The sequence below is a fragment of the Centruroides vittatus genome, unplaced genomic scaffold (genome assembly GCF_030686945.1).
Source record: "Centruroides vittatus isolate TY-2023 unplaced genomic scaffold, ASM3068694v2 contig_658, whole genome shotgun sequence".
In the NCBI taxonomy this organism is placed as follows: domain Eukaryota; kingdom Metazoa; phylum Arthropoda; class Arachnida; order Scorpiones; family Buthidae; genus Centruroides; species Centruroides vittatus.
In genome coordinates, this window is record NW_027122410.1 from 982,363 (window position 1) to 1,006,402 (window position 24,040).

A 24,040-nucleotide genomic window follows, 5' to 3' on the forward strand; every position below is an offset into this window, starting at 1 on the left:
GAAAAGGAAGCAATGGAATTGTTTGGCTAGAGACATGGGATAATAATGCTCATACAATGAGAATCAACACCACACTGAGCAGGAAAACACATGGGTTGCCCTTTGTTTTCGCAAAATTAGCAGCAAAGGTCACATGGACACACTGACAAAATCCAAGACAACCAACAAAAACCGAGACAAATTTCTTGCAAAAAAAATTGACGAAAACTGAAACCAATGATAACCAAAGTCAATGAAAACCAAGGTATTACTGCATACAAAAAGTCAAAATTTGTTGCCAATTGTTTAAACTGGAATGTTTTCTATATGAGAAATGAAACAATCATAGTAGTAATGTTTGGATCATCAAAAATTCAGCTATTTACGACATGACGCCAAAAATATGTAAATTTCTATCTTTATAATTTAAAGAATTCTCATAATTTTATCAAATGCATTTGCAAAAATGCCTGAATAACATTGTTATGATAGAACTTTTACAAGCTGCACAGTTTATATTATCAAAATTAATTGTTATATTTTTGTCATACTGTGTTGTGTGACAATGCAATGTGTGAAAAGACATGTTGCAAGCAAACATAGCAGTTCATTTGAAATGAATTGGAATTTATTTTTGTAGCCCAGGAATGAAAAAAGAACAGATTATAAGCTGTAGTATTTTGTTTATAATTCATTTTAAACAGCTATCATGTCAAATTTTGCTCATTACATGCTTGCAAGAATTAACCTATGTAGTTTTCCTCTAATTCTTTCATATGTGAGGAGGCACTTGACATCTGTATGATGCCAGCATTTTTTTTTTCTCAAAAGGTATTTGTGCATCTGATTATATGCGGCATACCATCAATCCATGAAAATAGGATAACAACAGAGACAGCTCAGTTAAAAATATTTTTTCCGTCAATAAATAATATGATTAATAAGTTGAACATAAAAATTAAAACAATATATTTTAAGAAAGTTATTTTAACAAAACTTGCCTTCTTTCAGATTCTTCAACCATTTGTGTTGCTAGCAATTCTGCTTCTTGTGCTTTGCGTTCCATCATTATTTTTTCTTCTTCTGTCTAAAATTTTCAAATTTTATATCAAAAACAAAAAACATAAATGATTTTTGTATTCTTTCACATATAACTTTTAAAAAAATTTTTATGAGACAACTTTAATAGTTATCACTAGGATTATCATAAATATAACTAAACTGATTTAATTTAAAATGACTACAGTTAATTTTTCAAAATACAAAACTTTTCTTTAATAATTTTTAATTATCTTTTAAACAATTATTTTTTAAAATTAATTTTCATTCTACTACTTATACTAAAATATACAGCTAACCTTAATCGCACTTATTTTAATTCTTTGTATTTCTGCTTCAGCTTCAGCAGCTTTCTGTTTTAGTAACATAGCTTCTTCTTCTGCAAAACGAGATTTCTCGGCCAATAATTCAGCCGTTTCTTCTGATCTTCTCTGTAATTAAATATTTCAGTTCAAATAATTTATATTTTGGTTTTAGAATATTATTGCTGTTGAACACTGATTATCTCGGGTAATGTGAACCGATTCTATTTCGGAAAAAATGGATACCCACGGTATTTTCACAAGAAAAATATATAGTTAATAAATTAGATTACACATTAAATAACTTTTATGGAGAAATTTGGAAAAGACATGTCAGTTACAATGGAAAAAATATATAATTCACCACAAAAAGTACTGAAAACATAAAATCACACAAGAAAAACTGTTATAAACCAACAGATAAATGATGTTTTGATTTTAAACAACATAATTAACTGATCATAACACTTCATTTTGTACAACACTACATCATATAAATTTCTAAATATATTTCGTGTGTGTATAAATTTAATCTTTTTTCAAATATTATTGTAAATATTAAATGTACTAAAATACAACTGCATAAAACCAAAAGACATGCAAAATTTTTAAAAATTAAATTTAAAAACTACTTTAATAGATATTAATTAAAATAGTCAATAATTATATAACTGATAATCCACAATTCTATATGTATTACACATCTCATTAGTATAATAATACACTTGATAGGTATCAAGAGAGGATGTTTGAGTTTATTTAAAAAAATGATTCTCACTTTACCACAGTATTTTCTTTATAACATCAATAAAGTTTCAAATTACCTTATATATTTATTTATTGAATCTATATGTAATAATGTTTTCTAAATAATATATTATAACATAAAAATGTTTTTGTGTTGTTCAAATTTATCAATAAACATTTTTTGTTCTTTTCTTCTATGTCGAAACTACTATAAACATAAATTCAAATTAAACTTTTCACACAGAATCTTAGTCTAACAAGAAAATAAAGATAACTGTGTAATAATCAGAACTGTCGATTGCTTGTATAGAGCCCAAGATTGGAGAAGGCCTCTTATGTCATTTTTTCTTTATACTAATTAAATATGTAGAATGTTTCTTTATTACTAAAATGTAGTCTTAAAGTTTTTATTTTTTATTATTAAAAATAGCATTAATTTATAGCAATAGAAACCTCTACAATCTCCAATTTTTCTCTGGGCCCAGGGAAAAATCCCCAGCTTTCCCTTCTAAACAGCCCTACTTATAATTATGAATGATAATTTGATCTCACAATCTCGATGCCGTATAGAATGAAAAACAGCTGGTATAATTAATAATAATAAATAAGGACAATAGTTCCAAAACTGCTAATAGACTACAAAACCAAATTATATTAAAATACAGGGTAAACATGATTTAAGTTTCACCTTTGGATCTCCTATAAAACGAAAACTACTGGACCAAATGTTTTACAAACCTGGAAATATTATGAAGGAGGTCATGGGATTTCATAACTGCAAAAAAATAATTAGTTCAAAAAGTCACCACCAAGGGGAAAATGGTGCTTATGCTTCGAGCTACTGTGAGGGACACGATATTGCACTTTAACTTCCAGGAAATGGTGGGTAGCACACTGAACGTGTACTGCCAGCGTTATTTGTAAAAATGTATTATGACGGTCAATACAAGGAATACCCCTTGATTTTTCCCCTGGTGGGGTATTTTTGAACTAATTATTTTTTTGCAGATTATAGAATTCCATGACCTTCTTCATAATATTTCCAGGTTTGGAAACATTTGGTCCAGTAGTTTTCATTTTATAGGCGGTCCAAAGTGAAACTTAAATTACGATCACCCTGTATATCTGTCACAACTTTTGCCTGTTTATGACAGCTGATAATGCAATTTAATTTAAGACATAATGTGATAATTAAAAAAAAATACTAACTAAAGCTTCTTGTGCCAGTCTAGCTTCTTCCTGATACTGCATCAACCTTTGTTCTAATTCAGCTTTCTCTCTCTGCACTTCTTCTCTTAATTGTTTTTCTCGAGCCAATTTGTTTCTTTCGACCTAAATTAAATTGAAAATAATCATTTTCGTAACTAAATTTTATATTAGAATACACAAATTACATGTTTATTATTTTTTTAAGAATTAAACAAATGATTGACTTTTTAACAAACTAAAACAATAGCTCTTTTCATTTGTATTACATTTATCAAATTGTAAGTTCATCACTTGTACATAATCAGGGATGATAAATATAATTTAAATTTAAAAAATAATTTGGATTGCAAAATTATGCATTTAAATTTTAAAATGATCAATATTCTCTCAATCAAAATTTGATTTAAATTATTATTTTTGGATATTTATTAAAAATTAAGGATAATATTCTGTATTAATTATAAACTACAGTAGAGCGTCGTTTATCCGAAAGCCGATCGACCGAAACGCCGGTTAACCGAAAGCTTTCCGGTCGGACTGTGTCGTCCTGAATCGAACGTTTTTGATACTAGATTAACTTCTGAAGTATAATTTTTATATTTTTCAATATATTTATTTTGTTTGTACAAAATAAAGAAATAATTTTTAACGATGCAATAGCCTCGATTATTATTATAAAAATTTTCGTTAGGCTTAAAATCGACGAAAATTCAACACGAAGCAACATGCAACGAAAAAAAATTACAACATGGGATAGGTTAATATATATTTTCGTATATAATCGGTTATCTGAACAACCCCAGTCCCCAACTGATTCGGATAAACGACGCTCTACTGTATTTTAAATTTTGTTTATGCCAAATAAGATTCAAAATTAATAATTTAGCTTCACTTTTTTGTATGATTTAATCAATTTAAAAATCCTACAGAATAAATGATAAAAAGAAAAAAAAAGATTATTTCGATATTTTGTGACTGAATTTCCAGGTACAATACATTATAACATTAACAGCATGCATTTTATAATAATAAAATCATTATCTATGTACTTGTAACTTAAGACTCTCCATTCTTATATTTGTTAATTTATTCTAATTGGATTACAAATGATGAATTTAATTCCAGATCTTGAATTCATACATAATTCTGGAATGCACAATTGCTTTGAACTGCTAATTTATTTTATTACATATTAAATAATTTTATAATTATAAAAATTCCAAGTTTTGAAATAGTACATAAAACTGCTAGAAATTATTATTCTTGGTATTAATTTATGAAATTTACAAATTATATTTATTTTATTCATTTATAAGTTCATTTCTGCTTTAGAATATATGAAATAAATAAATAAACAAATAATATAAAAGGTCAGTTCAAACGATACAAGCCAGATTTATTAGTATTCAAGTTATGTCTTGAAATACTAATAAATTTTTTTATACAGTATTTGAATTTAAATTTAATTTTTCAACTTTTCTTATATTAATTATACAACAATAATTTTTATCATCAATTAAAATAAATTAATAAAAACCAAAAGAAATTTAATAAATAACTTCTTAAATTAAACTCAAAGTATAGAGTGAAATGAGATTCAAATATAATTTTTATGATTCATTTTTATTTCAATAATTTGTGTGTTGAATTTAAATAAATTTTACATTTAAAAACATCCATCATATAGCAAAATTTTATATATACAGGTGGATGGCTGAAATAGTTAAGGCATTAACTATCTGTTATGGAAACCAGGAATTAAATCTTGACTAGCAAACCCAGGAATTTTTCATATGTGGATCTGCCTTGGATACATTGGATCCAGTTCCTCACCACTCAACTATATGGCATTGTTGTCCAGTCTAACCAACAATGGACATGGAAAAAGGCCCTCTTAAGCCTAGTACTCATATATGGAAATGGATGATGAAAAAGTATGAATAAAAATTGCTGCTCAATTGTCTTTATGGATTGAATGTATCTGTATACGGAAACCAGAATATGGAAAATTGAAATACATGCCATCTGTGTGATAAAAATGGTGCCAAAGAATGTTGCTGTTTTATTAATTAAATTTTCTTTCTTTACTTTCAATTATGACAGCAGTAAAAAATAGGACGAATTTGAATGAGAAAAATATTTGAAACAGATCAAACATTTCAAATTACTTTAGTATCTGAATTACAACTATACAATCATGAGTTATTTCTGTTGTAAGTTTGCAAACAAATTTGACCATTTATTATTTAATTAAGATAATAAATAGAACAAACCATACTTTCTAGGCAAGATGACCATTACAGTTCAAATGCAAACATCCACGACTAAATGACTTTATTGTTCTAATGCAGTGATTCCCAAACTTTTTCAAGCCATAACCCCCTTATTTCCATAAACTTATACCAATGCCCCCTTTCCCTTGTGTAAGAAAGTCTAGGAAATATTCTTAAAAAACTTTTCTATGAACCTCACACTTTGTATCCTTACCGTATATTGTTCTCCGCATCTGGAAACCATTAAACACAATATTTCTTCTAACAGAGGAAAGGGAAAGGTTGTCAGTGACCCTAACCCTCGCCTGTGGTAAGCATTTGGTCATTACCCTGTCTCTAGCACCCACCCTGCCATCCACTTGCTTCTTTTTGCCTCCTAGATTTACTGCCCACAGGGGGAAGCACCCACTTTGGGAACCACTGCTCTAATGTTTCTAGTTTCATTTTCAGCAGAAGAAAACATTAAAAAGTTTTCAACTTTGCATTCCATCAACTTTTCATCAGTTTTAATGGTAAATGTTTCATCATTTTATATTTTTGGTGTCCATTTCTGCGCAAGTACTAGATCTTAGTGCCCACAGGACAGAAAAAGTGAAAAATAAGAAAAAATTTATATTAATATAAAATCTTAATTTTTTGCATTATTTTAACTTACTTGTCTTCTCAATTTTTCCTCTTTAGCTTGTGCCTTCATCTGTTGGACTTCCATAGAATCTGGTTTTCTTCTTCTCATAAACAAATCATGATTTCCAATACAAAGATCAAGAATCTGAATTTCCAAGTAAAAATAAGTATATTGGTAATATATTTTAATTCTGCTGTTTACAATAATAAATTTATTAAGCTGACTCAAAAATTTTCTAAAAGTTTAAATTACACAGATGTCAGTTTTTCAAAATTTATAAAGAATTACATTTATCTTTAAATATAACAAACATTTGAAGATAAAACAAAATGTTTTATTTTCCTAAATCCTTCACACTTCAATAGGATTATTTTAAATACTTGATGTAAGACATTTTTATTATAAAGTACAAACAACAAACTCTATTGGAAAATGTCTTTATTCTTTATTATATTTTAATAAAAGTAGATATGTTTTGGGTTTTGTCTTCAAGTGTTTATTACATTTTAATTGAAACAGAATCCTGAAATTTACAATTACAGTATTTAAAACTTCTTTAACTTTACTAAATTAATTTATATTTTTTTTTTTATTTTTCAAATAAATTTAAACACACTATATTACAATATTCATCTTTTTTATGTTAATGTGTTTTCTGAAAATTCCATTTTATAGTAAAACAATAAAAATGAAACAGTTACTATAGTTACAGTAAAAATATTTACAATAATTTGGTAAAAATGCAAAAAATTAAAATATTTTCATAAATACAGGGTTCCTACTCAAATTTTTGTTTTGAATTCCCTGATTTTCCCTGACCAACTTTGTCCAAATTCCAACGCTCACATTTCTTATGGTGTGAAATATCGACATAATAAAACAGCATTTTACAGTGAACATCTATCCTTGTTTTTGCAGTTGAAGTTCCAAAGACTGTGCCAAAAAGTATAGTACATGCATCCTGTAGAAAAATGCTTGATAGGATCCACAACTTCAGTGTAATGAAAAAATAAGCAATTTACAAACAAAACATGAGCTTTTTTTATTTTATCATCATTATTTGTATGTAAATCTAGTAAACACAAGGAAGTATAAAATCAATAAACAGTATTCTCTGATATACAAATAGTACTGTACTGTGTTTTAAAAAAATGAACTCTTGACTTAGAAACATGTAATTTTAAAGCCAATCTATCAACAAAAGGGTGGGAAAAAAGTTAAATTTACAAATTTTCAAATAAAGTTTTTCCCATGTAAAAAAAGATCAGGCTACCTAGTTGACATTCAAAACTATAACATACTACAGGCATGATCAATGTTGACAGTTTTTAAGCCCTAACGAAAACACACTTAAGTGTGTTTTTGTATTGAATTCCGGTGTGTAAAGTAGATTGATTTTAAGCCCTAAATTCACCAAAATCAGTGATATTTGTTACCCAACTTTATGTCTATTAAACTAATTATTAAACTATGTATCAAAGTGCAGGAAACTAATGAATTCTGTAGTCCATTACAAAAGTATAAATTTATACCTTAATAAATTTTATAAAAATTTTAATATACTGGAAAGAAATTATAAATTATGTTTTGTTACATAATAAAAATTATTAAAATAAAAAATAATAAATATTTGTAATTTATTACTATTATCTATCAATTTTCACACTCATTTTTAAAAAACAATTCATTAACACCTTACCTCGAATTGAGGGTGTAGACAACAATTGTGGTAGGGTTGGAAAGAGTTAAAATATTTTAGAAAAATTTTAATTGATATTACATTATCAAGAGTATTGCAGATTATTCTCTCAAATTCACAATAAAGTGTTTTTAAAATCTCAAAATGTTTAAAATTTAAAAATGCTGATTGATCTGGCGGTATTTTATATTAGGGACTGTTTGATTCCCAGAGTTTTGCAATGCTCTCCTCAGTGTTGCATTTTATAATAATCCTTCACATAAACGTTTAATTAATGTTAGTTTTAAAAGTGACCTGCAACTGTCAGTAAAAGTAAACCTTTGTATTAACTGTCAAAACATCAAAACCTCAAACAAAATTTTTAAAAAATTAAACAATTTGATGTGATTTAAAGTTCTGATTTTGAGTGATTTTAAAATATAAGCGAGGTTGAGGCCGAAGTTTTAAACGCAAAAACGTGTACGTCAGATGTTCAGCACCGCTTTCCTGTAAGCCTAGAAGTTTGACAATGGTGTTTGGATAGTCAGTGGAATCATGCTCGACATTCCAAACACCATGGTCAAACTTCTAGGCTTACAGGAAAGCATTGCTGAACATCCCACGTACATGTTTTCACGTTTAAAACTTTGGCCTCAACCTCGCTATATTCTTACAATATAATAGAACAATAAAGTAAGACTTATAACATGCCTAAAATTAAAATTAATTCATTATATGCTATTGTGCAAGGTTCAAGCACTAAGCGCCCAGAAAAATTTTCAATGTTTTTGGAAGATGGTTTCAATGATATCAGATAAGGAAAGCAGTTATGCACATAAGAAAGACACAAAAATTTTATAAAAGACAAATTTGTCCATCTAGTGGTTCCTCTAATACTATAAATGTTTCAATAGAAAAATGGATTCTGCTATATTCGTAATAAAGATTGCAGCATTACTTCTTGCTGCCTTCAGATGGCTATACTTGGTCAGCCATATTCCGCAAACAAAATCAACAAGGTAGCTAAGCAGACAAATTCCCTGACTTTTTGACAATTTTCAACGAATTCAGATTTTCCATAACTTTTTCTGAACACTAATCTAAAATCCCTGACTTTCCACATGCATACGAACCCTGTAAATATAAAATGGTTAAAAAAATACCAATATGGATAAATGGGAAAAAAATTAGATTGGCAACTTGCACCAATAAGCTTTGGTGATTTGGAGTTACTATATATAGGCATAACATGCATTTTTACAAAACTGCATAATTCCAGATTATTATTATTATTTCTCCTTAATAAGGTAAGATTCAAGTGAATGAAAAAAATATTAAAATGAAATAGTTAAATTTATAATCAACGCTAAGTTGTTTTCATTAAATGTATTAATTTTTCACATTACAAATCAAAATATTTCAAATTTGTAATCAACAGAAATAGCATGTATAATGATTGTCATAATAAAACTTTCAATTTGCACTTATTTTTTTTAATATAATATCTGGACAGAAGAAAAATATATATATTTTGATATACTTTTGCTCTTATTTATCTTATAGATTACTTGATTACACACACACACACACACACACATATATATATATATATATATATATATATGTGTGTGTGTGTGTGTGTGTGTGTGCACGTGTTTGTGTGCGTATGAATAATAAATACATTAACTTACCAATTTGTTTGTCCGAAGTTTAGATGAGTAAAATTGAAATGAAGGAGCATTTTTATCAACTGGTTTAATAGTAAACTGTAAAAAAAAATTTTTATACAACTATTCTATAAATTTTATAAAATGAAACTATTCTTATTTAATTATAATAAGTATAATCATGCATATTATTTACATAAAATAATGTCTTAGAAATCTTAACTTTTATTTGAAACCCATCCATTGAACTAAAAAGCATCCAATAAAGTGTAATTAAAGAATATTTAAATCAGAATTGCAGCAAATTCAAATATTTTCACAGAAATGTAATTGGCTCTCATAACTGAATCACAAAATAAAAAGTTAATGCACACTGTATTTGTTGAAATTTCAATGTTTACTATAACTTTATACAAGAAAGAAAATTTAATAAAACTGTTGTGTTTTGAGAAAAAAAAAAAAAGCTTCATGTTGCCTAAAAATTATATAAATCATTAGTCTATTATATCTAATCAAAAGTCTAGTTTTAACGATTTTATTTTAATGATTTCTAAAAATCAAACGTAAAACATTTTAAAATTTTCTAAATTACTTAAATTCCAAAGTTAAAAGTCCCAGTTTAGGTACACTAATTTGTTTTCTTAAATGTTATCAAAATATTGTGTATGAACACAATGTTTTGATAAAATTTAAGAAATCTAATAAACATATTAGAAATTATCAAATATATCAGTTCATAAACATAGCAATAAACTCTCATTGTGTACAGAAATTTGATTGTTAATTGTGTGAAAAATTTAAAATATTCTTTGAAGTATCAAACTTCAAAGAATGTTTGTTTTTAAATTAGTTTTAATTGTAACAATCTAATTCCTTTAACAAATAAAATTTTTAATTACGTATGATTTTTATTTACAACTAACATTACTTTATTGTTATTTAACATTAATTTTTAATTACTTACTTTTTTATCATCAAATGATATATTCCTAATCTCACTCCAAGGAAAATTAATTTTTGGTGCTAATTTATTATTTTTTTCATAAATATTCAATCCTAATGCAGTGACTCCTAACCATAATTCACTATCTTTTTTATTCTATTAAATTAAAAGAAGAAAAAATTATTATTTTTAAAAATTCAAAATATAAATAATTCAACTCTAATTAGTAAATTATGATTCATATAAACCAGAGTATCTGAAATTATAGGTTGTGTAATAGAATTTCAGGGTCATTAAAATTTTGGCAACTGTTCACAAAGGATGTCACTTCAATGTTCCTGTGTCAGCTTCTCCAACAGTGGTTAGCAAAAGTAATTACGAAAACTTTTTGACTTAAAATATTTAATTACAATTGAAAATGCGGGCCCGTTCAGGCTTCATATCTGGCCCACAGCCTTGATGGTTTCTAAAGACCAATATTTCTAACACCTTGCAGGAATTAAAGCAAAAAAAAAAAAAATAAAGCAAACGTCTAACTGTTTATTTAAGTCATAAAGGTCTGGGGTCTGGGGTAATTAAACTACAGTAAGTTTTGGTTTACAGAGTAATATTGAATATGGTCTGCATCTGATATTCATGTGTTTGACTGGCCCTTTGCTGCATTTGAGATCCTTGACATAAACAAATGTTTAAGCAATCGATGACTGGCTTGTGACAAACAATCTTTTGAAAATGAGAGACGATGACCAGAATATAGCCCCTACTCCTAGCAGTGCTTTCCCTGGACCATTGCTGCCAAAAGCTGTACATGGTGAACATAACTTGACTCACTTTCATGATCTCACAAAATGAAATCAAATTTTTGACCATACAAATAAATTTGGGTCAGTACCAAATAATCCTTTTTAATAATCCAACTAGAGAAGATGGTTAACAACTTAAAAACCGATGAAATGACATTAAAAAATACATACAATATACAATTGATGCTGACCTTTTCTTAGAGAATCTGATGTCAATGACACAGTATTAAAAATTGATTACAGTTTACCTAGGGAACCCCAATGACCACACTTTCAGAATCTCGATAGCATTTTGCAATTAGAAATCAAATTTTTAATTTTCGTGGGCTTGAGGATACACGTTCTAACCTAACCTATTCTAATAAATTACCAAATTATTGATAATTTATTAGGGAATAGAATAGGTTAGGTTAAGTTTTAGAACGTGTTCCCTGATTCCAGCAAACAGAAGAAAAGAATAATTTAGTAATTTATTAGAGTAGGTTAGGTTAGGTTAGAACGTGTGTCCTCAAACCTGCAATAATTAAAAATTTGCATTTCTAATCGCAAATGCTATCGAGATTCTGGAAGTGCGGCTGTTTGGGTTTCCTAGGTAAATGGTTAATGTTACCTTAGGTTCCGAGATTGCGATGGTGGAATTTTTTCCCTACGTCGGCGTCCGCGACGGGGAAAAATTTTTTCCCTAGACTCGTGACGTCGACGCCCTCGAGAATTTTTTTCCCCGGTCGGTTTCGATCCCGACTTCCATGTTGCCGAGTATCCTGTAACCTCGAAACGGCGACAGTGTGTGTAAATTTGCGACGGTAGAGGGAGCCTTTTCGTGACGTCGTGCGAGAGTAATATCGGCGGGAAATTCATAGTGGTGTTACGCATGAATATGCAAATGCTCGATCTGTGACGTGATTTCTGTTCGTTTCAATGCAATTTTATGCAAATTGACTATCAGTTGGAAACGTGTGCTGCCGTGTTTTACGATTTGGATTATGACTCGTGTTTTTTTTTCGTGACGATTTTTCGTTTTCAAATTATCTTATCGGATAATAATTGTGGTTAATATTTCTTCTTGCATTAGTAAGTATTCTTTTTTTTTTTTTTTATTTTTACAATTTTTAGCTAAACGTTAGACGAACCTGTAACTAGAAATTAAGGATAGGCTGTGTTTTTTTTTCCCACCATTCCAACCTCCCCTCGTTTAGTTATTACCGATTGTGTGGAAATGAGCGGTTCGGTCGATTTGATTTGCAACGACGAATTTCGGTCGAAATGCACTTCCCGTGATTTTTACAAGTCGATGGAAGACGACCATTTGGAGTTAGGTGTACCTCCCTTTGTCGATAGCGCATTTAAATTTGCTGCGAAATTAGGCATACAGCCGACTGAGTCCGTTTGCATTGATTGTGATTCCTGGCCCTCCAGAAAACCAGGCGAGAGATTTCCAACTTTTCCCCAACACTTAAGCAACACTTGTCCGGGCAGGGAAAAGTGCCGATTTGGCTCCAGCCCGAAACCGTTCCCACAGCGCCTGCGACGATTACGAAAAAGAAAGCTAACAAGAAACAAGAAGAAGGGAAAGATACCAAAAAGCAGCATAGTAATACTAATTCAAAAGAAGGAAAACGCCAACCGACCAATAAAAGGGCGGCCGAAGCGAAAACAACAGCGAATAAAAGAACTTCACCGAACGAAAATCCGGAGTTTAGCGAAACCGGCAAAAAATTGGATCGAAAAGGAAAGAAACAAAGGAAGAAGTAGTCGAACTCCATCGAAAAGTGAGTAAAAAATTACTTTTTCCTTTTTTTTTAATTTTTTTTTCATTTCGGTTAAAATCCGCGGATTCTGCATAGCATTTCAAGATGGCGGCCGGTCGCGTGGCCATCTTGAATCGCAGGGAAAAAATTTTTCCCCGGCGCGGTCGCCGACGTAGGGAAAAATTCCCTACGTCCCCATCTCGGAACCTAAGGTAACATTAACCAGGTAAACTTTAACCTAAAAATTAGTTGTATTTAAACACATCTGCAGACCTCTGATGGAAAACTAGGAGAGCTTCTTAATTTGCATTTCTACATGAATAACAAAGTCCAAGGATAAATTTGTTGATTAAATCAAATTTTTGACCATATAAATAAATTTGGGTCAGTACCAAATATTTTAAATTCTAATACTGTGTCATTGATGTCGGATCCTCCAAGAGAAGGTCGGTTGTATATTGTATGTATTTTTTAATGTCATTTCGTCGGTTTTTAAGTTGTTAACCATCTTCTCTAGTTGGATTATTAAAAAGGATTATTTAGTACTGACCCAAATTTATTTGTATGGTCAAAAATTTGATTTAATCAACAAATTCACCCTTGGGACTTTGTTATTCATAAAATGAAAATTTTTCTCATGGCTATCACACAGACTCATTCAAACTGAGTTAGTTTCTGATATGCAGTTCATTGTTACCTTTGAGATGTGTTGTAACTAATGTTAATAATTAAGTATTGATTTTCTTTAAATGGATTTATCAATTAAAGCAACTTCAGAAATTAAAGAATAAATTTTATCAGCTATAAAACATACTGAACTTTACTAATTTTAGTCTATATACTTATTGATTTTAATTTAACCCTTTCCCGGCCAGGGTACCGATCTATCGTTACCCTATTCGTTTAGCAAAACGGCCAGGGTACCGATTGATCGTTACCCTGTTAACAATCGATTTTTATAAAATTTATTGACAACAGATGTCAGCACTTGACGGCATTGTCTTGTTTATCGTTCATTCTACATATTTTTGTCCAGGTGGTGTTTTGTCGACTTAAAAAATTTTAATTATCGGTTATTTTTTCTTAATTTTTCATTTTCTGATAATTTTTTATTTTATTTTTAGCATATTCATGCAATAATATTGCTATAATAAGTTGATTTATGCTATAATAAGTTTATTCAGCTATAATATGTTAATATATCGTAAATATTTAAGTTATGACCTTCAGTTCTGATATTTTATATATTTTTTTTAATTTTTAATTTTTAATTTTTTTTTAAATCTAAAATATTAGCAAATGTTACATCTATTGCTATTGGTAATCGTATGTTTATTACAAAAATATATAGTCTTGTTTGATATGAAATGAATAAAGTATATTAGTTAATTATATTAGATGAAAGCAGAATAAAGTTCAGATTTCAAACAAATGTTTGATATAATGTGCGATAATTTCACAACGAATAAACGTACGTGCATAAATGTAATATCAAATTGTACAGAACAATATTCTACGTCATTCTGGCTCAGTGACAATAAGAATAAAGTAACCAGACAATGTTAATTTTGACAAAAAGTAACAAATTTTCAAGTTTGAATGTCAATTATCATATATTATTTTTTTTTTCTCATAAATTTTTCAAACAAACTTTATTGAAAAATGTCGTATTTAAAACTAACTATATTGGTAAATATATGTGATTTTTTTCATATGAATCAAATAATAATTTAATTTTTGGTGAATTTTTAAAATAATATTGCCTGATTTACCTATTTTGACCTTGGCCGTTTTACAAAATAAGGGGGCGTGGCAGACGGCAGGGAAAGGGTTAAATCAAAGTGAATGTAAGAAAGTGACAGATATCTAAATCTGAAATCTTTTCTAATCTATTCCAAATTAAATAATGCTCCTATGTATACATGAAGTACAACCATATAAAATGAAAACTTATATGCAACTAAGCATAAATGCAAGTTATAAAATACATATATTTTTAGATGCTAATGAAAATAGCAATTTTTATTTTATATTTAATTAATTTATATAAACTTTTTCAATAAAATAATTCTATGTACAAAAAGATTTTGCATTCAACTTGCTTTAAAAGCACAATAAAAAAACAACATTGTCCTGTATCAAAATATTTTAAATATTCCAACATCAACAAATAATACAAAAATTTTAAAATTTTTAATATAAAATTTCAAAAAATAAGTGCAAATAAATAATTAAAATAAATTTATACTTACATGGATTGGAAAATAATTTACTCCATACATATCTAAATCTTGTGCTATCTTTAAATATTCCATCTCAGCTTCATCCCTAACAAATAAATAAATTATTTTTTATCCTAAAAAAATGTTATTATTTATATTTGAATAAAATTACTATAATTTATTAAAATTTATCAAAGTATATTTCTAAAACTCTTTTAAAATTCTTATTGTTCATATCTAGTTTCAACTTTCATCCAACTACATTCCTGAGATTAATGAAGGACAGAGAGACACCAGACAATGCCTGTGGAAATTTATAGGTCTGCAATTTGAAAACTGCAGCCCACCTACATCCTATGTAAATGGTGTAGAGCAAGTTACAACATGAAGAAGACAACAACAGCATATGGTAAGTAGGTAAAAAGCAGAAAGAACAAGGATTAAAATCATAGAAACTGTAAAACATTAATACTGCATTTCCCCAAAAATAAGCCCCAGTCAAGATTGTCAGCCAGATGGTCATATTTAATATGTCCGTTGCAACCCATGATGTACATATCGAATTATAAAATAATAATAATCTTAATATATAACTAAATATAAATAAATATTATTATTGACATTAATACTTAAAATAAATAAATGATAATATAAATTATAATTAGGTATTTGTAAATATCCAAGTGAGTGTCTTTGGATGAGACATCCCTTGAAAATAAGAGCTAATGTGTCTTTTGGAGCAAAAATTAATATAAGACTCGGTCTTATTTTCGGGGAAACGCGATAGACTTAAAAAGGGGTAGACAGCTGATTTAAAAGTTTTCCCAAGTATATCTAAAAGGCTAAAAAGGCTGACTGTTGAAAATGGGTAGAGTGATAAACAAGACATATACTGAATATGTAAAAATAAAAACGTGTTAAAATCATCTCTCTGGTAATGCACATGTAAGAATATATCATTAATAAAATATCTAGGATAAATGTACAATTACAAATTTCATAGAGTTCCCAAAGTGTGTGGAAAAAAAAATTAAAAAGTCATTCTTTTAATTTTTTTTAGTATCTCTTCTAACTTACAAAATTTTTAAATGCATATAAGAACATTTTACAGATCAAAGAACAAATCTGTCTTAAATTTTGAGAATAAAAACTAATGAAATAATTACAATAAATTTATTAAATACTAAATTATGAAATGCAATAAAAAATAAAATTTATTTTAATCCATATAAATGAAAAGAAAATATTTTTATACTGTCAAATACACAATCTACATGTTATGTTAATATACTGTATATTAGTTACACTTTTCTACAAAAATTAACTTTCAATATTAATGAAAGTAATAAATTTAGAAATAAATCTGTCTCCTATTTATCATTTAATCAGTATTTAATCTTACCTTGTCATTCCCCGATGATCTGCATACCAGATCTTAATTCTTTCTTCCCACATTTCAGGTGTCATTTGATACTGATCAATTACTCGCTGTGGTAATAAATCTTCATTGGCTAACATCCCTGGTTTATAATTTGCTTCATCAAAGTCACCATACTATTAACAAATCAAAATATAATTATTTTCATTTATAATGTAACTTAAATATAAAGAATTTGTAATTAAATAAATAAATAAATAAATATACATGGAGTCATTTTTTTATTTTATACCAGTTGTATATTCCAAACTATGAATTTAAATTGTAAAATCATTTTTAAAAAAGTAATTTGAAATTATTATATTAGATTTTATTTAAAAGTATAGACATAACTAATTACACAATCAAAAAATTTTTCACTGTTAATCTATAAAGCTTATTTAAAAAGTAAAAAATAAAATAAAATACATTTAGTAAAATTATAAGATTTTGCCTGTAATGTTTAAATCTACTTTATGTATTTAAAATACTTAGCTTAAAATCTTCACAACATATTTTTCTGTCATGAAAAAATAGAAATGGCAGCACCAAATCAACAAATCTCCACAAAATTTTTGTTATAAATATGTTTTAATTCACTCACCCCATGGGCAAAGCCGATGAATTAAGTAAACAGAGCTTGGGCCACCTACAGTGGCCAAGGAAAAAATAGAAATGACGATGACAAAAGTTCTTTCAGTGAAACATCCACTTGAAAGATAGAAAATAAAACAGCAAATATCGGCAGAGACTGCAAATGTTAAGACTATCAAAGTTGGAATATACATAGATAGGTCATTGTTTGGTCATGGACAGTTAAGTAGAGCTATCGAGATGTAGAACAAAGACTAATATCAGAATTCAAAATGGAAGTGACATTAAGAATGTTCGACTTCTGTACTGGTGTAAGCGAATAATTCACATTCAACCTTTTAAAAACCAGTAATAATACTTGAAAACAAACGTTTTCGACTGTTAACTCGGTCTTCATCAGGTTTTAACTACTGAGATTCAAACCTGTTTCAGAACATATTCAAATTTTCAAATAGAACCGTTGCGCGTTTGTGTTACGTGTTGTTGACATGCGTAACACGTGTGGCGCAAAAACACAACGTAATTACATTCCATATATAAACGAAGGGATAGGGATGTATGGAGCTATGGGGAACATCCCCTTCGTAACAAAACTTCCAAGCTTGAGAAATGTTACACGCTTGAGAAATGTTAACTTCTTTCTTGACATAAAGAATGTTGTCAAGAAAGAAGTTTTGCACAAAAGGTTTCTTTCATTAAAATTACTATTACTATTGAAACTTTTGTTATGAATAGTCTATATTGGAAACCAATAAGTGAAGCAAGCAGGAGGTTGGGCTCACTTCCCTAATTATTTATTCATTTATTTATTTTTCTTAATCAGTTAACTGCTATAAATTTTAAAGAACTGTATATTATTTTAAAATTATGATAGATACCTTTGCTTGTACTGCATAAGATGCCAATAGTACAGATGCTTCAGGTGCACAATATATGTCCATATTTAAAATTGATTGCTTTATCTGAAGGAAGAATAAATGTTGAGTGATTTCTTGTACTAATTCTTCAGCTACATCTTCTGGAAAAAATTTTGCTAAAAGTAGAACAGGTAAAGGTGACTTTTTTGGTATATCTTGATCTTGAACCTAAAGTATTAATTGATTAATTAATGCTTTGATAAGAATAACTAAATTTTATTTTTTTAATGACTAAAATAAATTTCATATATAAAATTTATATGCATTATCAAATAAAATATTAATTTTTTAAAATCCTACCTTTTTATCTAACTTTAACCAAGCAACAAAACCTTTAGAGTCTATGTATTGTAATCCAAAATACCATACTTCTCTTAAACCAATTGTTCTGCAGATTAAATCAAATAATTCTCTGCCTGTAGCTTTAAACTGAAAAAATAAAATAAAATTAGGTTTTAGTAATAACAAATTTTAAAATACAAAGGTAAGAAAGTAAAGTAAGAATTATTAAATTAGCTACTCTTGACAACTTCTGTTCAAACTATTAATTATATTACAATACAGCTTCCATTAAAGATTCCTTCCAACAAATATTCAATACTCTTAATAACTAATTATTTGGAAACAGTTTTTCAACACAGATATTTGGCACTTCTCTTCAATAATTTCTCTTTGGCTTTGTCATTGATCTTTTGAATACATACTTATTTCTTTAAAATTGTCTGTAAATTCAGGAAACATGTTTTTAAATACATAGCTTTCTCAAGAGCTCCCTCACACTTTCTGTGCACTCAGGGACATCTTATTTCATATTGTCGGGGACCACACATTACACAACCAAGTGCTAGAAATGGTGCACTTAATTTGTTATAATTTGATATTCCAATTTAATGCCAATATCTACATACAAGGTAGGGGGTCCCCATGGGGGCCAGTTTCTGTGGACCTGTGTGAAATGGTTGTGCGGCAGTTGGAGAACAAGGTCCTCCCTCAATTCCTTCCCAACATCCAATTGTATAGGAGATATATTGATGACATCATCATTTTTTGGAAAACTGCACCGGATGTAACAACCTTGGTCGATTCTTTTAACAATAACCCCTACAAGTTGACACTGGAAATAGAGCAATCTAACCCTTCCAAAGTACACTTTCTGGATATAAACATTAAAGTGGAAAGCTTGGACATCCACACTTCGGTATATAATAAACCCAGATCTACATCATCATACATTCCTTCTGGGTCCTGTGATCCAGTTACATACAAGACTACAGCCTTTAGAGCCTTAATCAGAAGAGCCTTTACACATTCTTCTAACATCCAGGCTTGTGATACCAAACTAGAGTATATAGTCCACTTAGCTGCTGAACACGGGTATCACAAAGGTATACATAGGCTGATACAACATCATCAACATATATATTCAGAAAACACACTGGAATTGGACCAGCCTGTTGATAACCAACCAGAAGACATAGAACAAATCTCCATCACATACAACCCGTACTTAAGATCTCTATACGTCAAGGTTGCCAGGAAGTGCCAGCTATGTCTCGCTTTCAGGCGGTGCCCTACTATTTTCAACATCCTACGTAATGGGAAGGACTCTCCTAACCCCAGCAGATGCCCCAGAATCTATAGTGTTCCTTTAAGGGATAATAGGTGTGATAGGGCCTGATATATATAGGCTCTACTAAACGATCCATGGGCATCAGAATACAAGAATATCAAGCAGATATTCGTCATGGGAGAACCTCCATGGCTTTGCTACTTATGTAACCGATCCAGACATAGTAGCAGACTTCACCCAGGCAAATGTCCTCCACGAATGCGCCTCCCATTGAACACCTCAAATGGTTGGAGGCTATGCACATCTTTAAATCTTCCATCACCAGCATATGCCTAAATTTTGAAGAGGAGATGGTTTTGTCATTGGCCTGGTAAGAGTTAATTCACAACACATTCTAGTCACCCGTTATACACAAACGGCTGACTTGTTGCGCATGCGCGACAAGTATACTGGTTTTTTGTAAATCCTTTCGAACCTGCAATCGAACATCCATCTAGAAATGGTTTGGAACCTGATGCAGTGCCCAGAAGGGGTTCAAAACGCTTGTTTGTCGATATTTATGCATTTTCACACCGTAAAAGGTTCTGTGTACGTAATTTTTTGAAGTAATTCTGGTGTGGTGAGTAGTGAATTATTCTTTAATTTTGTTCTCAAGAGACAATACTTTCTTTAGCCTTTTTGATATTTTACTACTGAGTCCTTTTATTTTCATGTTAATTTTTCTTTTATCTTATAAATCAATAGCTAAAATTCTTTTATTGAATACAATGCTGATATCCAAAATATATATTAATATAAAACAATGTTTACTATCTATATTTACAACAGAATTAGCACTTGCTAAGATAACATCTAGAACTACAAGATAATATTCACTAGCATGGTCTAAAGGTCAACAATACACAATAGTAAAACAAGTTAAGATAAAAATATTACAAAATTTAATTGTCTCTTTATCCAATGTTTCATTATTTTTATTTATTCTTCTATGAATAAACAAACTATTGCTTCAGAAATATGAAAAATAAAATGCAGATATAAAAAGCTTTTGCTATACTGTTCCTTTGGTACTATTGTATTTTTAAATTCAAATACTACTCAACAAAACTGTAAGAGTATAGATCTGTTGTGTAGCATCCCACCTAAATGCATCATTTCATTTTATAGTTATAATTTTACATCTCTGTATAATTTTCTCCACTTAATAAACATAATATATTTTTGAAAAAATATTTAAAACAGAGTAAATTTTTTGTAAATCAGAATCATAACAATTATATTTAAATGAAGATAATAATATATTCCCAAGTATAAAAACTTTCTAACAAAATTATTTAATAATTATTATACTGTAATATAATGTTGCAAGATTAATAAAAGTCTTTTGATCCTGATGTAATACAGACATTTCATAAAACTTATATTGTAAGAATAAACATTTTTATTAGTGTCCATAGTGAATAATAAATATTATAATTCACTAAGAACACTAGTAAGCCATTAATATAATATACAATGGAATGTTTTATTGCACATAAAAGATTAAAAATTCAATTAAAACAAATGTAATTTTTGGAATTTATTAAAAAGCTAATAACATAAGGGAAATAAAAAGAAAAGATAAATGAGAAAAAAGTCATTAGTTTCAAACATTTAATTTATCTAATTTTCTTTATTACTTTATTACATTATTTCAATACAAATTTTCAGTAAGCAAGTCTGATTTTTTACTGAAAATTTGGCTTAATAATTACAATAATTCAAATCAAATTATTATGCATGGCATCAGCTTCTAATTTGTTTTCTGAATGGCTCAATTTTCCTTATTACAGAAGTGTCTAATAATGCCATCAACCTGCACAAATGAGAGTTGACAAATGAAATAAAAATAAAAGTCTGCTACTTAATTAACCTCATGTATAATAAACAAATTGTAATGTATTTTGTAGCAGTACACCTTGTATTTTTTCTTTATGTATGTTTTTTGTCTATTTCCTGTATTTCCAGTCTTGGAATAGCTTGTCTATTTTATTTCTTTGTGTAACTTCAACTCTGAAGTTGCTCCCCTTCCTGCCCAATTGGGGAGGACCAGTCAGATGAGTTTTGGAAGTATTCGCAGGAAGTGGAGGAAGGAGAACTTTACTTTTGGATGAGAGACAAGCCAGGTCAGACATCAGATCCCTCTCTTAGAAAGAGAAGACTTCCATGGCCAGAGAAGGTCATCAAAGGAAAGCATAAGAGCTTCGAAGCCATAACTAACATGTGGAAAATGAAGACAGGATCGCAACTAGATAAGCAAAATTGTGCAAGATTTACCTATCTGCTTGATATTCAAGATTTGGATTGTCGTTTTTTGTTGCCAATACTTTTCCAACTAGATAACATTACTATTCGTTGTCGTTTTGGACTGTTCTCACAGTACTATCTAAATTGCCATCTCCCGAACCGATTGATTTTGTACTAGCTTTAGTTTTGGTAATAATTCTTAATTTTATCTAATATTAATACATAGGATAAGATTAAATAAATTAATATTATGGTTGTGTATTGTTGAGTTTGCTATTTGCAGTTATTAGTCATAATCCAAGACAAGTTTGTCAGGGTGCAGTTATTGTTCAGTTGAAATCCCCATCGGCTGATATTCCAGGTCTTGTAGAGTATTTTTTGTATGTGTTTTGTTGTTTTTAATAAACTTCTTGTATTTTGTTTATAATGGTATATTATTTCTGTCCATGACCCATTCCCATACAATTAGCATCTCACAATTTATTTAATATTTTTTTCATTTAATATTTAACTCAATCATCTTATTGTAACAATACATTAATATAAGCCAGCATTTCAAACTTTTCAAGCCCAGGGACCAGTAAAATGTCTGAAAAAATTCTATAGATCACTAATATGTGTACACTTAATTTTTTTTAAACTTATGTGGTTATTACCAGCATTTGAGACATACTGTTCCATTTATAACATAATAAATCTAAAAGCATGTTTTGAATATGCATGGAAAAATAATTACATTGGAACTATACTATTAATTTAAGTCTGCCTGCAAACTATCTGTCTCGTCATTGTGGACCACAGGTTGAGAAATGCTGATATAAGCTTTAGTACTGTTGCCTTGGTAAACAATTTACAAATTATTATTATTATTAAAATCTAATCTGTAACATACAAAATAGTTAACTTCATTGGTATAAATTCTAGTATATTTAATAATAATATTTTTGATGACATACTGCAAGATCTTATCAAATTGAAGTATATTACAAATTTCACTTAATATCAGATTATTGCAAAAATATGAATAATCTAAGAATACCTGAAGGAAAACTTAAAATATCTGTTTAAAATTATCTATATAAATTTTTGTGATTTAATGCTTAAAAGTAAAATTTAGAACCTTTATTCTGTGTTTACAACTTGAGAGAAACAAAATCTTTGTTTAAATTATCTAGCTAGTTTTCAATTACAAAAAACACTAAAATGCAAGTTAAAGAACAAATGTCATCTTACAAACAAAATCAAAATCAAAATGATAATTCTACTAATACATGTACTGAATACTAGAAACAAAAATAAATATCAATTTTAATATTTATATATTAAAAAGTTCTTCAAAATTTTGAAGAATAAGAGAGAATGGGCTAAGCAAAAACATACAAGTGACTTCTTAATTTATGTGACAGTTATGTTCCACAATGTGTGTAAATTTAAATTGTGCAAGACAATCATAAAAAATGCTATAAATCTTCAACATAAACCTAATAACCGGTGCATGTCTAATTAATTTTCTACGGCGAACGTTTTCGGACTCCATTCTGGGTCCATTCTCAAGCCTAAATTAGGCTTGAGAATGGACCCAGAATGGAGTCCGAAAACGTTCGCCGTAGAAAATTAATTAGACATGCACCGGTTATTAGGTTTACGTTGAAGATTTGTTTACAATCTGGTGTTTTTAGGAGTTTATTAAAAATGCTATAATAATGGAATTACACTTATCAGAATATACCATCACATAATAAGTGAAAATAAGCACAAAACTAAAAATTATTAAACTCTGAACAGATGAAAAAATCAACAATCATGCTAGCCTCTTCTGGTACTTCCATAAATATGACTGCCAAACGTTACTTCAAATTCGTGTAATTTACAAATGCATAAACTAAGAACTCACTGTATTTATAAAAATTACATAAGTTTTCTAATTATTTTGCATAATTAATATTCTAAATTAATTTATCCTAAAACATTTTTAAAAATTATTATAAGCACTCTTTTCAA

General features: G+C 28.8%; 1 protein-coding gene across 1 annotated transcript in view; it reads right to left on the reverse strand.

Moving 5' to 3' along the window:
- Mer (ezrin/radixin/moesin family protein merlin) overlaps positions 1-24,040 on the reverse strand; it is a 42,783-nt gene that overhangs the window by 10,257 nt on the left and 8,486 nt on the right. The window contains exons 3-12 of the mRNA XM_067276068.1: positions 18,484-18,612; positions 18,145-18,351; positions 16,658-16,809; positions 15,286-15,361; positions 10,504-10,638; positions 9,564-9,638; positions 6,225-6,338; positions 3,297-3,419; positions 1,338-1,469; positions 981-1,066 (exon numbers count right to left, since the gene is read on the reverse strand). Of these exons, the coding sequence (XP_067132169.1) occupies positions 981-1,066; positions 1,338-1,469; positions 3,297-3,419; positions 6,225-6,338; positions 9,564-9,638; positions 10,504-10,638; positions 15,286-15,361; positions 16,658-16,809; positions 18,145-18,351; positions 18,484-18,612 (1,229 nt within the window). The remainder of the gene's footprint in view (positions 1-980; positions 1,067-1,337; positions 1,470-3,296; positions 3,420-6,224; positions 6,339-9,563; positions 9,639-10,503; positions 10,639-15,285; positions 15,362-16,657; positions 16,810-18,144; positions 18,352-18,483; positions 18,613-24,040) is intronic.